This window comes from Styela clava, chromosome 8 (genome assembly GCF_964204865.1).
Source record: "Styela clava chromosome 8, kaStyClav1.hap1.2, whole genome shotgun sequence".
Taxonomy (NCBI): domain Eukaryota; kingdom Metazoa; phylum Chordata; class Ascidiacea; order Stolidobranchia; family Styelidae; genus Styela; species Styela clava.
Genome location: NC_135257.1, coordinates 7876336 through 7893028, shown reverse-complemented (window position 1 = coordinate 7893028; position 16693 = coordinate 7876336). Strand labels below are relative to the sequence as shown.

At 34.1% G+C, this 16693-nt stretch overlaps 2 protein-coding genes across 2 annotated transcripts; one reads left to right on the top strand and one right to left on the bottom strand.

The window, feature by feature from the left end:
- Positions 1–6758: 6758 nt before the first annotated feature.
- LOC144425837 (matrilin-1-like) lies at positions 6759–11241 on the bottom strand. Its single transcript, XM_078115560.1, has 10 exons — positions 11114–11241; positions 10691–10828; positions 10540–10601; positions 10138–10194; positions 9386–9559; positions 8782–8893; positions 8525–8663; positions 7871–7999; positions 7401–7533; positions 6759–6941 (listed from the first exon to the last, which is right to left on the bottom strand). Exons 1-10 carry the CDS (start codon positions 11220–11222, stop codon positions 6807–6809), a joined length of 1188 nt encoding a protein of 395 aa, XP_077971686.1. The 5' UTR covers positions 11223–11241; the 3' UTR covers positions 6759–6806.
- A 2363-nt stretch (positions 11242–13604) lies between these two features.
- LOC144425714 (uncharacterized) lies at positions 13605–16657 on the top strand. The gene is made up of 8 exons (XM_078115250.1): positions 13605–13726; positions 14013–14150; positions 14555–14637; positions 15152–15190; positions 15372–15548; positions 15632–15743; positions 16105–16243; positions 16525–16657. Exons 1-8 carry the CDS (start codon positions 13639–13641, stop codon positions 16655–16657), a joined length of 909 nt encoding a protein of 302 aa, XP_077971376.1. The 5' UTR covers positions 13605–13638.
- Positions 16658–16693: the final 36 nt, after the last annotated feature.

Genomic DNA, 16693 nt, shown 5'->3' with positions numbered 1-16693 from the left:
ATTGCAACAAAAGCGGGTATTTTGAAATAGTACTTTCCATTATACGCGTATGTTTCAACAGTATTTCCATATATATGGGTCGCGACCCAAAGCTGGGTTCAACAAATACCTAAAAGGTATTGATTTTATGTCCTAGTAAATTTGGTGTTTCCGTAGTTTGTGCTCCAAGATGGCGCACAACCTGGACATAGTATTGTAACAGGTCAGGCTACAGACTGTGCGCCATTATGGTGCACAGATTTGACGAAAAACATCAATACAAATATCAAGCCGTAAAAAAATTGCTCAAGGCTGCAAACTCCACACCCATGTAGAAATGATGGGCAATGACCCCAAGATGAATAATGACACATAAAAAAAAAACTTTATGTCTGAAAACAAGGTTGGGCCCAAGCCGTAAAAAAATTGCTCAAGGCTGCAAACTCCACACCCATGTAGAAATGATGGGCAATGACCCCAAGATGAATAATGACACATAAAAAAAAAACTTTATGTCTGAAAACAAGGTTGGGCCCAAAAAGGCATCCTATCTGCCGGGTTATTAGAAACGACCCGTGTGCACAAGTTATTGTCTCATTCCAAGAGTGGTAAAGTGAATTTGCAACGGTAAAAGTGGCATCAGTATGCCCAATTTATTCAAACTCCATGCGAGCGACGAATCGGATTTGGAGAAAATAGTAAACTAGATACTGAAGTTTTAGAAGTCATGCGACATTTAGTGTTTGAGAATATTTATTTTTCTCTGTTTAGAATTAGATAATACATGGATCATTGGCAAAATATTTTGAGGAATTTTCAACATTTACAACTAAAAATTAGGCATGCCTTAGATCTGAATTGTATGATTTGAATAAACCTTAAATAAATGATAAAAATTTATCCGGTTCAATTACATAACCAAATTAAAAAGAACATACAAATTTTTGTGGCGACTTTATTAAAAATGCGCCCACAGAGCCGAGCTTATCGAAAGCGACGGAAGCTTTTGTATGCGTGTGTGCAATTATCTGCATATTCAGTAGGACACTCATTCGTTTTTGCCAATCAGTCGATCGCCAGCTATTTGGAAGATTTTAGTCGATCGCGGTAGAAAGCAGGCTGGCCACTCCTGCTATACAATATTCATGTCGTTTAGTAGTAGAAAATACAATCATATTTTTCTACAATATATTTATCCAATATGATGTTTGGAATATTCGGTCGAATTCAATAAAACACGTAAGACAGCCCGAGACAATAACACTGCTAAACTTTTTACATCTTGTTTTAAAACTTTTTTGCTTTAAAAATTTAATCTGCGCAGTATATAACATATAACTGTGGACCAAAGTGGTCTTTCAGTCTCAGTAGTAAAATTCTACGTTTTCAGAAATTCATTTGCCTGAATGACGCGTCTAAATAAATTTCTAAAAACATAGAATAACATCTTCTAAGTCAGGGGTCGGGAACCTTTTTGGTCAAGAGAGCCCTAAAATATACATATTTTCAATTGCATTTCCGTGCGAGCCATATAACATTTCTTCACTTAATCAGGCCTGAAACGTTTACTCAAAAGTCAACACATTCCATGTCAATATACATTTATTGTGACTTCTGATGCTGCATGTTGTCGCTGCGGGCCTTGAACGGTTGCTCACATGCAGCCCAAGTTGAAATCTACGATACTCATAACCCTTTTTCGTTTAGGCATCTCCGTAGTATTTTAAAACTCTATCGCTTTGTGATGTCACAATATATGTTCCAGAATCCCCATGTTTTGTCACAATATCTGTCTGGTAATTTTCTTGAATAACATAGACATGCGCTGAGCCCGCGTTGTCAAACATATTGGGAATATTTTGCCAAATTTGGCCATAAAATAGTTTGAAGTCTAGTAAAAATAGTAAGCTTAATCTTAGAATAATAGATTTTTCTGGGAGCCATATGCCGTCATCAAAAGAGCCATATATGGCTCGGGAGCCATGGGTTCCCGACCCCTGTTCTAAGTATTTGAAATTCGATTTGACAAAAACATTTGATTCGATTCTGAAATCGACATTATTCGAAAATACACAACCCTGGTCTGGACATGGCCTGTTCATTTGCAGCAGTCTTGATACGGAAAATGCAAGTTTATCCTACATAAAAAACTTTGCATATTTCGCGGACTCGCGAGAAAAACAAGCTTTTAGTCAGAACAAACTAATCGGGATTATTTTTATCATGAATACAATTGCTAGAAACAAAACTTGACTGTTGCCAATAGCACTGTGATTTGCAACTTAATTGTTGCCAAAATTCTCATTTAATAAGATTTATGAATAACAACAAGTTCGAAACTATATATGGTTTTTAGTCAACATTTCCGTACATGGCATGGCCAAAATCATGGTGAGAGGTGAGAGCAAATGCGAATGCATTACGCAAACATAATAGCCTCAACTTGAAACTCGCAGTTCTACTGAAATCGCTTTTCATCATTCCAGATTATTAAAATTTATATGACAAAGACAACTGAGCAAAAACTCTTATATCGTAAAGAACTCAACATTTTCTCCCATGTAGGTATAAAAAAAAACTCTTTGACACAAATAGCTATCACACTGACGAAAAACAATTCTAAAATACATTCTGCGTTTCACAACGAAAGAATATGCTAGTAATTTAATTGGAGAAATAATTCAGAAGACAAGTTACAGGATAACTTTCCGAATGACTTAGGACTTTATTTGAAACAAGAAAGAATTTTAAAGATAGACCAGTTCTATCATTTTATCACATGTTTGATCTGTCTGGCATGTTGTAAAAATAAAAATACAACATCCCAGATAGGAAAATCGTCGGTACAGGTACCAGTACGGAAGCGCTCGGGCCGGCAACATCCAGGATATACCGCTCAAGTGCAGTGTGGCCTGCTAGGGACATCCATGGCAGAGACCCGGAAATGATAAAAGCTCGAACTTTGATATCTGTCGATTCATTGTGCATTGTTTGAACAAGTGAATGGGAAACGCAAACCAGGCTAAAATCCAGAAAAAAGGAAAGTAAAACATTTGATATAAAAGCAAATAAATAAATTTCCATATAAATCGCTAGAGCATATAAACACAAGGAAAAACAAATAGAAAATGTTCCGATGAGAAATGTTATATTTGGCCGCTGTAGCTTATCGAGTATAGAACCAGCCAACATTAGTCCAAATGTGGCTAACACGGACGATGTGCAATACATTATACCAACGTCGGCATCATTATATTTTACGAATCTGGACAAAATAATAGAAGATTGCAACCACGCAACTACTGGCCTCGCTGAAAGAAGCATCACATACATCGACAACAAAAGTACGTATTGGGATCTCGTAAACAAAAGTAAAGTTTTCCGTAATTCCGCGAAAGGTCTCCAAGGTATAATAATTTTTGGGGTCGCAGGGTGATCACGCGACCTTGGTGGGTAATCCGCAGCATGTATATATGCTACTATGTATTCGACAACTGCTATAACTGTGAGTACGAAAAAAGAAATTTGGGTGGTAATTTCGAACTTTTTTAAAGTTGTACCCTGAATAACTCGTTTGGTAGTGTTCATATGGAGTGTTTCTCTCGTTGTCTGAGTTGCTATTATGTTTGACACGACAGGCGAAAGACGCCTTACTATCCACGTTACAGCTAAAACTCTACCACGTTCTTGCTTTGGAAACCAGTTCGATGGAACTAGTTGACAAATCGTTCCTGCTATTGTCGCGCAAAACCCATTCATTACTTGCCCCATAGCTACCATTGCTACATTATCTCTCGATGACACTCCTGTTGTAATTAATGCTTCAGCGGACGCCATTGTACCAGTCAAAATGAGAGCTAAGATCCGAAAATTCAGCTTCGTAGCAAAAAGTGATAAGACAACTGCCGCACAGCTTCTCGTTATTCTGATGCTTGTTGAAAGCAAGTCGGTGACGGCAGGTAAGATTCGAAAATATTTGGATACAATATCATTGATATATCCAAAATAACCACTGTTAAACGTGTCCAGTATTAATATGAACCCCAATAAAGCGAGAATTAACCATCTCTTTTTCGTAAGAAGATATGGTGTATTGGATAACAGAGTCTCCCGTTCCGTTGAGCTTTTTCTCATAATCTTCAGACTTTTTGACATATTTCGCCAAAATAAATAGCGTTACCTTCAAGTTTTGATGAATGATTAAATAAAAATAAATTCCGAATAGCAGTCACTGAAAAAAGAATAAAATTATGAGGTTGTCGATTGTACTCATATAATTGTTTTCTACATGGCGAGAAACGCCGAATCTCCACGCCAAACTGCCCTCTTTGGCCAAGGAGTTTTAGTTATTCCTTTCTATAGCTGGCGCTAACGAGTTTGTTTCCGGAGCATTTGAATAGTATAAGCCCTTCTGGTTACTAAAAATGACTTGAAAATAAAAATACCTCATGATTAGCGCACGGACGCCGAAATGTTTGATTGGTCTAGATCAGGGTTTCCCAGTGTTACAGTGGGCTACTGCACATGGAAATGGACAGAGCAAATGGTTCCCTTCCTTGTCTTAAAATTTCACCAGAAATACTTTGACTTTAGCTATGAACACACACACAGTTGGGTCTTTTTTTGTATACTCTTGTTCAGCATATTCTGCGCATCAAAAATAGTAAGCGAGGATCGAAATGAAAAAAATCATTCCTCAACAAAGTGTCATAGTTTTCACATTCGTTGAGTTGTTAAAAAAGTCTCACCTATTTCATACGAAGCTTATGTTCATGTTTATTAACATTTCCTCCGAAAGCCGTAATCGATTGGCAACTCAACTGGTGGCCGGTGATTTTATTTTTAAATGGCAAAACAAAGTGAATGTTGCTTAATATACTGGGTTGACGATCTAGCCCCTGCGTGTTGTGATTGATAAGTAATGTGAACTGTGAGAGTAGACTTGGTAGTTCTGTATTTGTAGTTGAAGCTGCAATAGGGGGAGAATAAGACTTCTTATGAAGATATTAAATTCAGGTCGTCAAATTATTAACATCAGGTGATAAAAATATTTTAAGGCAGATTGGAAGTTATGGGAAGAGTATCCTTGTTCTCAATCTAATGTACCCTTTGAAAAAATGTATCCCAGTTTGGGAAACCCTGGTATAGATAGAAAAATAGGACATCATTATGCTACTCGTGAAATAAAAGTCCGATGAACGAGAATCGCTATTGTGTCATACTTTTATCTTTGCGTATAAGAAATATTTTCCGCCAACCGTATATATAAACAAAACATCATACCAGGTCTGTACATCAGTTGAAAACTTCTCTCACCTGCCCAACTTATTTGATTACGATGAAACCTCGTCTAACGTATTTATCGCTGTTCGTGACCTCTGCACCTGTTTAACTCACCCAATAGTTCATGTTTTTAAATACGATTTCTGAAATAACTTTACCGGCATCACATATCGTATTATGAAACACAAATAGATATTCTTTCACTTGCAGACTACCTATTTCAATTTGCAACCAGCATACAATGGTATAGAGTTTTTTTAGCTTGGATAATTTAACTGCATAAAGTTGTATACTATAAGTTGATAATAGAACCTTTTTATGAACTGATTAATCTTGTCTTACATTGCTCGGCATCGGCAAAATTGTTATGAGACTATTTTCCCTTCAGCACAAGCTAAATGATTTATTATGATGTGATTGATTTATTATGTGCGATGACAGGGGAAGGAAATAAAGAGCTCGAAGTAGAGGAAAATGCCGGAAATAAAATATTTCAAGACGTATGGAAGGAAACCTAAACTTCTGTTTGAGTATATTTGTATCTGAAAGTTTCAAGAACCTAGGAAGTTTTGAACAAAAATTATGTTCTCTCTAGCCTTGAGTTCACCAATTGTTTGAGGATTGATATAATACACATTGTCCTTCGAAGACATGCACAGATAAAATAGTTCAAGTCCGATGAATAAAGTGCCACTGCTGACTACTGCTCAGCCTTTCGTGAAATCGGTCTCTCAGCCAATGGGGAGTGTTAGCTGATGTGTACGCGTCGTATCTTCGTGCTGAAACCCCTGGTCATCTCGAACAATCTTTCTACATCGTTCAAGTGATGTCCAGAACTTCCTCGGAACCACCACGTCACATTGCGTATTCACCGTTTGATCTCTTTCATTTTTATCTTTAAATCAGTACGGGCCGATTATTCCATGTTTGGAAATGTCTATAAACTGCTGTGTCCTTTGAATGTTTGTACTTTAAATGTTTTAATTGGACTAATCTAGTGCAATTATTGAAATATCTCCACGTGGATATTGTTTATTTTTTACACCTAGTAAAGCTGAGATGTAGTTTTGTAAAAATATTCATAGCAGTTCTACTTCTATATTATAGTTACTTCTATATCATCGTTATTGTTCTAATCTGATTTATTAAGTTTTATCGATTGCGATTGAATATATGCCTGATTGCTATATTAATAGAAGGAATAGCCTATTATTCAATAAAACCAACTTGCTCACGATTTCCGAACGATTTATCTGATTTCAAATTAACTTGATATACTATCGAAAACTGTCGTCGCTTAAACTCGTTATAGAACGGCGCTTCTGTGGCCTAATAAACACTCAATTCAGGTCTTTGCGTCATGTCATAAGTATTTGACGTCTCCGGAATATTCACTTCAAAATCGATACTATTCACGGTTCCGTACCGTACCCCTACATAATCTTGTCATAGCTCCAAAGTCCATTTTGATTTACTGCCATCATATCACAACAAACTACTTCAAATGTAATTCGTTTATTGAATTATAAATGCTGTCATATGGTTTATAACGTACAGGGCACTCCAATCTTCCATGAGTCCATGCAAGGTTGCTTGGCAATATATTTTGTCATTTCATCCACCTCTGCCCAATTATCAGCTCTGTGATATTGATGACAACGAGATCCGTCAGCAAGGGCCTAAGTATTGAAACAGTTTTTATTAGTTTATGTCATTGGATAATTACAGAATAAAAAACATATTGGTTGGCAAAATGTACCAATTTCAAATCTTGTATTTGACAAATTTTGGCAAATTTCTTAATATTCGGCATCAACTTTTTTCATCTGAATTTTTATTAAAAAATTGTCATCTGTTTATAAATAGCTCCGTTTGTGATAGATAATATTTCATATTATCCGAGGCGAAAAAAGGTATCACAATAGATAGCTAATTAAATGCTGACGGAAGAACCCAAAACGTATTATGTTTTTATTGACCATGTAGCGCCGGCAATGAGCATAGCAGTCTTGTTGAGTGGCATTGTCTGCCGTGGTCGTAGCTGTGAATAATAATGATTTTCTTAAGTCATTATTGTTCACGTTGGCCAACAATAATGCGTAAATAGCAAAAATAACTGGAAAAAACCTGCAACTCACCAAAATCTCTTTTGTGCAACTGTCCGCTTTCCCAACAAAGTATGAAATAAATGCAATCTCCTGGTCTTCGAAATGTTTCTGCATATCTTTTAGATCGCCCAGTAGATTTGAATTACCTTCGCATTCATCACATCTTAATATATATAGGAATATGGTCTGAAATTACGACTCTAAGAGTATAAAATTCCGACTACGTCTGGGAATTTCGACTTCATATAATTTATATGAAATATTATGGCCTGATAGCAGACATTTTTGATAACAACTTTCAAACAGACAATTAAATGAAACTGTGAGAACGTTTAATTTGTTGAAAATCTACTATCTGCGAATATCTTCACATGTACCGTTATTATTTATTGTATTCAATTTACAAAGCTGTGTAACAAATGTACTTGTGGGATTCCTTGCGAGATAACGCTAAATAATCGATAAATATCACACGTCACAAATGTACGTTGTTTCGTTACCCGTCTGTAATAAAAACAACAACCCTTTCTGTTCCTGGCTCATAATTTCTTGCTCCTCTTACTGTTGTGATCATCTCTTTTCTTGTGAAATCCAAAGCTTTAATAATGCAGGTCCCACCTCCTTTATATCTTAAACATGACGCGAAACGACTTATTTGTATGTCGATGAATGATATATGTGGTAACTAGTAAAAATTGAGAAATTTTTAAAAGCTTATGCAGACACACCACACGACCGGTTGGAAATGGAATGAGACTTGAGTGACATATAAACACCCGACGCTGGCAAGCGCTCAAACACGCAAATGGAGGAGTTTTCAACGATAATAACACAAATGGGACACCCTGATTTATCGTTATGATAAAAATGCAGTAAATATCCACTGAGAGTTGAGATTGCATATTTCGAGACACGACTGTCGCGAGAACAGCTAAATTGAAACGACTTACAATCAATTTCCGAACATTGTTGGACTTCAAATATTTATTTGCATCTGCATTTTTCGCAATTGGTTCAGAATAATAGAACCTGGTTACAACTGGTGGCCCGCCAGTCAGGCAGGATTTTTAGCTTCAACAACACTTAATTGAGCGGTTTATCTAATTCGGCATAACTTAATTCATGCTGCAAAAAATATTACAAATTTTACTAACTTTATTTTATCCATGGATTTAATTACTTCCGGTTTTTCGAAATAATCGTCAAAATTGAGATGAGGCTTCTGCTTGTGGGTGAAAGTCATCACAGCCACTCTGGTTTTGTTCTTTCCAATAGATATTTTGTCACATAATTCTATAACGAAGTAAATAAAAATTAAGGACTTTTGAATAAAGTGAGGGCATTTTGAAATCGCCGTTCTAAGAACTTCTATTACAATATGTATGCTTCTGTTTTAACTATCACCATTTACTTGATGCCATTGTTTTTGCCAACTTGATTTCTTTTTCTAGATTTTCTTCCCCTATACTTCCACTTGCATCGATCAGAAACAAAAGATCTCGCTTGTTCGTACTGAGAATATTCTGAATGTGAGATTATATTCATCATTTTGTTTTGATGGTGTTGGTTTAAGTTTTTTTCATATATATATAATATATATGTGCAAAATTAGTATATTGTCCCAACTAATTGCATCTTGGCTAGATAATTAAAGGTTGGTATTTCGCGAGGGAGATTTTGTATATCTTTCACTGCATAATCTAGCCAATATAATTATAACAATTCCTTATTCATTTTGGAATTTTTAAGTGAAACAGAAAATAGTCTTTATATTGAACACCTTTAACACATTATATCTGTTTCTAGTAAAGGATGAATCACAATTGATGAATGACATGTTTAGCTTAAGATTATGACGAAAAATAACCGTCGGTAATAAGATGCACAAAACCTACAACTTTTACTTTCATTCAGAATAAACGTAAGTTATTCGCTTAAAAATGGAGTCTTTTTTACAGCAATGTACTTAAACGCAAATACACCCGCCAAACGAGTTATACACAACCGACACTTACTCGTTTTCTTCTTCTTGTAATAACTGGAGCAGGTTCTTCTACCGTTTCGGTGGAGCCATCCTCTCTTTTTCGTGTTCTTTCAACGGTTTCACATTTTCCAGCAATTCTCAAACCACCGTTTTCATCATAAAAACGTTCGGCGCAAGGATTATATTTGTGAAGCTGATTAGAATCCTTTCGACACAAATTAATTTATGTAGAGGGTTTCAGTATGCTAGTTTAGAAATGCAAATTTATAAACCGACAATGTTTGCTTTATATTTATATAAGATAACGGCAAAGTTATCTTTACCTAAGTTCTATGACGCCCCCTATAAAAAACGATCCCTATTTACATTTCGTGTCCAAAAATGAAAGCGACTACTGAAACTGAAGTATGAGTTGTGTAATTCATTTAGTGGAAAATGGAGACGCCAGTAAATGGAAGTATAAGCAAGTTAATCATCCAAGTCTAAAAAAATGGAAAACGTCTAAACAAGTTCTGTAAAGACATGAGTCAAGATAAATGAAAATTTTGCTAAAAATGGTAACTCTTATAGTTGACAGCCATTATGGTAGCTAGCCGATCGCAATTAAAGTGTTTTTCGAACATTTGTCAAATAAGAATGTCCGCGAAATTAGCATATTTCTTCTTGAAGGAAGACACATTCAGTGTTAATTAATTTCATTATATTTATCGTTCATTATGTGTAAAATTTCAACGCATTTTGATAAAATGAATCAATTAAAATGATACCAATCATTCTACTCACTGTCGACGACCATGAACTCCACATAAATCCACCTTTACCAGAGTCCGTGGTTCCAGCCTGATATTTAGAGATATTTGAAATAGTTTATCTTCACAATATTTTAACTTCAAAACTGCCTTAGTACAAAAATTCATAAAATGAGCATTATATGAGCTGATTTTCTGTACCATCGACTTTCATTCGTTCCAATTTATTGCGACTTGAGCGAAATGGTAGAGTTAGGTAAACGACTGTATTCACATAACATGTTGCAGCTGATCTTGGTAAGTCATAATGCCCCAATTAAAGCTATATGATCTCATATATGTAGAAACAACAATACTTGCTTCTGGGATTTTTCGTAAATTAATACTATGATACATATAAAAATTATTACTACAAATAGCATGTGTCACCACCAACCTCTGTTCCAGTATTAACGGTTCGATACAGACTTTCAGCAATGAAATCTGTCATCGTGCAAGCTAAAAAAATGAAAAATGTTATACTATATAAATGCGACTAATCATCAATATTTTTAAATAATATCAATATTGAAAATGCTTAAACTCACGTTTAACTCGGAATGTTCGACCGCGACAATCGTTTCCTCCGTTCTTAGCTTCAAACTTTATTCTAGTCTGGAAAATCTGAAAGACACGTTTTCCCGTTTTTTCACACGTTGTTCCTTGCCAGGGACCCCATTTGCAATCTAAAATTCAAATCAAAAATTTACCGTACGTAATATCAATGGAAGTTTGCTTTTAAGAATTTGTCATTAACAATAGACAGACTAAAATCTTAGTTAATGAAGTACGTTTCAATATTAGTATAGAAAAGACATTGGATACAAATCCAAAATTGAAAACGCAAGACAATGGTTAGAAAACGATATCAAGTAAGTAGTATAAGTGTAAGTAATAAGTATTTTTTTTAACTTGAATGCTTATCGACAAAGCAGTTAGTATACTAAAAAACTATTCAGAGATAATCTTACCTCGCGTCTTATTGGCATCTTCTGCAGACGGCCAGTAGAAAACACTCGCTACACTCAAATCTGTCAATAGTAATACCGCTATTGTAATCCAAACAGGCAATCTATTCATATTTCTACTTACGAAGAAACTAAATTTATGAAATTAATATGTCGTAGTGAAATGTATAGTTTTCAAATACTACTCAATACCAAATATAAATGAGCTCAATTTTAGAGTTAATAACATTTAAGCGTTTTTTAGTCATAGTTATTCTAATCAGAAGTTATCCTGGGCCTTATATGAGGGAGTGAGAATTTCATGGTGATAAAATTTGATTAGCTTAATTTATGTTCTATCTCGTTCGGACCGCTGATTTGGTCTCGCTTCTTTGAAAGGTATAGCATCATTTTTGCACGGTTTTTGATTCGTGCGTAAATTCAAATACAAAATGTCACGAACAAAATAGGCGAAAATTAACAAAAAAAAATTAAAATCAATAAAAAATCGAATACGCAACATAATAGCGCAGCTTAAAAATGTCAGAAATACATCAAACTATCGATCTCACTGACACTGCCCAAATCAAATAAAACTTTTTATTTTAGATTCTTTTTACTACTATGTTCATCGAACTTAACTAATAAGAGCTTTTACATCTCTAAAAGGACTTTATTACATCATTTGGCTCATACTGCTAATACCTAAATAATAGACAAACCTTGGACAGCGAGAGCAAGAATATCAGATGGCTTCAGCAAATAATTAGGTAGTTCATAAACTTTAGATATATATTAGTAATAAGCGAATAACACACTATCAATAAATAATCTGGGGAATTCGCTGTATCAATAAATCTAAAAAATGTAAAAAACAAAATGAATACGATCATGTACGCGAAATTTGCCTACAGCAACAAAATTTCGTGAATCATCGAACTGTGTTGTTTAAATTAGGTTAAGGTCGAAACCAGCCCATTTGAAAAATAGAGACTTGGTTTCACAGTAAATGAGCCCGAATGTTTGTTACATCGATGACTAATAATCAAAACAAATTGGATCACTTTACAGGGATGCTTATTTCGAAAGCGGATGGATGGCCATGTTTGTTGAATCTTGAAGTATATTGTGTTTGGGGCAATTTTATGTAGGATATTTTACTCAAATTTGCATTCAAAATAATAAAACTTTGATTTTACCCTTCTTAATTTAAAAATTTTTGCGACTCAATATTTATAAATCTTAATTAGAATATGGCAATCATTCTCCATTGACTCAACAATTCTTCATTTTTTCCAAATGATGTCGCTAGATTGTTATTAAATAGAAACTAAGCTTATTTCAAATTAAATTATCTGTGCGTTGTTGCTGGCGACTTTAGTACCATAATTTCGGTACAACTAAATTTATTTTGACATGAACGTTCGTTTAAGCATGCAAAACTTATATGAAAGATATATTATTCGTAGCAGTCAGATAACTGAGGACATACATTGCGTAAAAACCTTTTCTCGTGAGAAGTATAACTCAACACTAAATTTTTTACAATTCTCAATTCGCAATTAAGTTTGTTCATGATGCAGTAGGTAGCATTATATATGCTATTTTACTTTTTTTATTTATTCCTCAACTGACATTTTTAGTAGTAGTACATTCGGGAACTCTCTGTGTGTACGTGCATACCGATAAAGCATACCCCGTGTTGTTTATGGCAGTGAGATTTACGAAACTGGCCTTAGGTGTTAAAGTTCCATTTTGTTTTTAAAATCCTATTAAATTACGTTAGATTTCAAAATAGCATCATGTATTATTAAATATTTAAGTTTCCCAATACTAAAACTTCTCAAATTGTATTTGACTGCAATAATAATACTCACTCTTGTCCATCAATCGACGAATTCATTGTATTCGACTCATATGCAACTTGACAATAAGTTGACAACTTGCAACTTGACAACAAGCACCGACGTGACAAATTTAGCTGTTATAATTTCAACACGAAATAAATCTAATCGGATATATATTTTTTTAATTTTCAAGTAGCGATGACGTTTTTATCGATCATAACCTAATTATTTGTTTCATAGACTCAAACAATAAAAATACACTATTGCTTTTTTATATATACTTCATTATTTAATCATTGCAAACAGATTTGGTATTTTTTAACATTACCAAACCACGAAACTGATAATCCCTATGGCTAAGAAACTTTCTTATACACTTCAGGTTTTGGAAGCATTCAAAGGTTGCGTGTATTTTTGTAAGCCCTTTGGTTTACAATTTTTCAGTATTATAATATTGGTTATTTTAGTTCAATCTGAATAAAAATCTATAATAGCCAAACAAGATCGACTCAGAAGATATTTTTTAAATTTTCAACACCCAGTTTTTTGTTTTTTACACCGTTTTTTTTCTTAAATATCGAATCTTTTAATGGTCGTTGCCTATAAATAAGCCAGGTTTTATTAATTTCGATACTTAGCTTAATTTTTGGCAAAGTAGGTGACTTGATCTCACGAGTTCAGAAAATCAGTAACGCCTACATCATGATACGTTTATTATTTCTATTTGCTTTTATAATGTTGTTGGACGTCGGGAGTTTTTTTACTTGGCCGAGTGCATCGAAAAAGCGAAGTAAGAGTTTGATTAATCACTTTGACTGCAATATTTTTCGAATATATTATTTATACTCAATATCTCCAAAATTTTATTGGAAGATTAATTAAGCTGAATTACGTTGCTCTATAAGTATTTCAATCGTTGCTGATATAGCCGATCACGCATCACAGAATCTGTAAATCTCAATTTTTGCCAATTGTCTGACTGAATTGTGATATCATATGAATATCATGATTATTGGTATTTCATGGCAGTTTCATCATTGATATTCCAAACTATTTCGTTTTTTTTTCTGTCAAAGATTGCAAATGGTCAGAGTGGCAAGGAGCGAAATGCATTAAGATCGGAGTAAAATCCCTCCGTATTCGACAAACAAGAGTGAAATTTCCCGCCAAGAACGGAGGAAAAGACTGCACTGGACCGTCATCTCGTTATATATGTATGTCGCTAAAATCTTTTAAAAGTGAATATAGCAATTGAGTGTTATTTTACTGTTGTTCACATGGTCACAGTAAGTATTTTATTATTGACGTGTTAATGTTGAAAATTTGATTCCAATAATATTTGGGAATTTGAGTGAATTATTTCGCGTTGTTCCAACTTTATGTATAGTTTCCCACAATAAAAAATTACTATTTGATGACGTATGTATTTAAAAAAAAAATTATTGTATATTGGAAGGAATTCTGAATTGCTTCAGTTTAATTCATGCTGGCATAAAAATAAAGTTATAAATTGACAATAATTAAGAAATTGCATAATTATGTTGAAAGTATCAGAAATGTTCATTTACTTCTATGTGCATTAGAAATCAGTATACTCTATACCAAGTCATTTTTACAGCTTGCAATGAAGTCCAATATACAGCTCAAGGCTTATTTGACGCTGTTGCAACAGCATCACCTGCTGGGCGGAGCTCGCAACCCGTAAGAAGCTTATTGTTGCATTGTGGACAGGAATGAAATATTAGCTTTATTAATTGAATTGTTAAATTGCTGCTGATGTTGCTAGTATTTTTCCCAATTCTAAAGATTCAAAAATTTGAAAATGTAATATTCCTTATTCCAAAAATCCCACAAAAGTAAGTAAGTCTCTTAGTAATAATAACACTCTTAATCACTGAAAATTTTTAAGCAATTAGTCTAGTGGTTGAAGAGATATTTTTACAGCAATAACGAAAAAACATAGGAATAAGAAGACTAACGGAAACAGCAACAATTTAACAAAAAAGAGTCATAGTTCTACTTCGTGCATGTCCAATAATAATATTTTTACGCCTGAAGATAACTTCTTAATATAGTTTATCAGCGATATTGCTTCACTCACTTGCGTATCACAATTGATCATACCATCTTCTACCACCATGGTTCCTTCATCCTGAAGGAATGTGCAAACTAGCTGATAACATAAGTATATTTTTGACGTTCATTCACTTTTCAGGGTTTTAGAACTTCCATCGACGCTATGGTTTTGAGACAGGTTAGAAATTTTATTTCTTATATCAATTTATATATATATATATCCGTAATTTTGCTTAATGCGTTACGCGCTTAGACAAAGCTTTGATTAAAGCTGCGGTACAATAATCACACCATACAAATTGAATAAATAAAATTTAGTGCTCCAAGCGTGCTAACTATTTTTTTTTGCATTGTGAAAGCCTACAATTCTAGCCTACAATCCTTGTGCAACTCCATTTTATGGTGCCAGTGGTACTTTGCGCATGGGTGGGAAATGTGTAAAAGTACGGAGGAGACGTAGAAGAGCCGACGGTTACATCGAAATTGTTGAAGAACCAGCACCTGCCCAGTTTTCCAGCAACACTAGAGTAAAACGAGTGAGTTATATCATTCAAGAACTTCACCCTACAACTTATTAACTGTACGAATCTTCAATCTCAAACGATGTTTTATTATACAGGAAATTCTCAGCACGGCCAATCGTGATATTTTATTTTTAATCGACGAGAGTGGCAGTATTAAAGAAAAAAACTTTAAAAAGGAAATAAGACTCGCCAAAACGTTGACCTCAAGTAAGTATCATTCTTGCTGAAATACTGTTATGCCCAAACTTCGAAACGGTAAACATGAATTCAATTTAAATCTCTCTTCTCAATGATATGATATTGAATATAATATCTACTGGGTTTCTATATCCCATTTCTAGTATATATGAGAGTACACATGTCATTTATCATAGTCAGTTTACTACTCGCTAATCTGGATAATTTTCTTCACATAAAGTTGCAATTTTTTTAAGTGGAGAAACAAGTTTGAACTACGGAAGAAGCCTAAGCTACGGAACTAAAATTCCGTTCTAGTTGATGAATAACATAATTTGAACGTGCGAAAACCACTCATACTAATAGTGATTGTGTTTCTCGTTTCATTCAGAGTTTTGTGGAAATATTGACGTTGGAAAAAAGAAAACTAGAGTTGCTATAATGACATTTAATCAAAAGCAGACACCTCATTTAAATTTTGACAAATATTTCGATAAACCAAGCATCGTCAAAACTATGGACAAAATCAAGTGAGGATGATAATGTTTTGATTATAACAATAAATGAATAAATAAAATAAAAATGCTCAATTTCTCTCCCATGACTTTTTTATTTAGTTATTATTAATATCTTTATTTTTTTTGTAGAATTTTAGCATATTTTGTTTCTATGATTTTGGTTTTCAGTATACACAAATATTGAAATATGAAAAAATTCGTTCTCATTTCTACTGTCGAAAATTAAAAACATTTCAATTGCAACAATGTTCAGTATGTTTCGTATAATTCTAATGAAATCGAATTCCTCAAAGATACAAAGGGGGAGGTACGTGTATTGTTGATGCGCTTGAGTTTGTCAGAAAAGATATGATAACACCGGCAAGAGGAGCAAGAAATTTTGAACCTGGAACAGAAAGACTTGTTGTTTTCATGACCGATGGGTGAGTATTTCATTAGCCTCGTACCAATAATTAATTCAAT

Excerpts from the sequence above, each read along its gene's own strand:
- LOC144425837 (XM_078115560.1), bottom strand. The coding sequence starts at position 11,222 with ATGAATAGATTGCCTGTTTGGATTACAATAGCGGTATTACTATTGACA. Across the intron at positions 10,829-11,113 it reads AGATGCCAATAAGACGCGAG|ATTGCAAATGGGGTCCCTGG; the intron begins GTAAGATTATCT and ends TTTGAATTTTAG. Across the intron at positions 7,534-7,870 it reads GTTGTTTTTATTACAGACGG|ATGTGATGAATGCGAAGGTA; the intron begins GTAACGAAACAA and ends ATATATATTAAG.
- LOC144425714 (XM_078115250.1), top strand. The coding sequence starts at position 13,639 with ATGATACGTTTATTATTTCTATTTGCTTTTATAATGTTGTTGGACGTC. Across the intron at positions 14,638-15,151 it reads CTGGGCGGAGCTCGCAACCC|GGTTTTAGAACTTCCATCGA; the intron begins GTAAGAAGCTTA and ends TTCACTTTTCAG. Across the intron at positions 15,744-16,104 it reads CGCCAAAACGTTGACCTCAA|AGTTTTGTGGAAATATTGAC; the intron begins GTAAGTATCATT and ends CGTTTCATTCAG.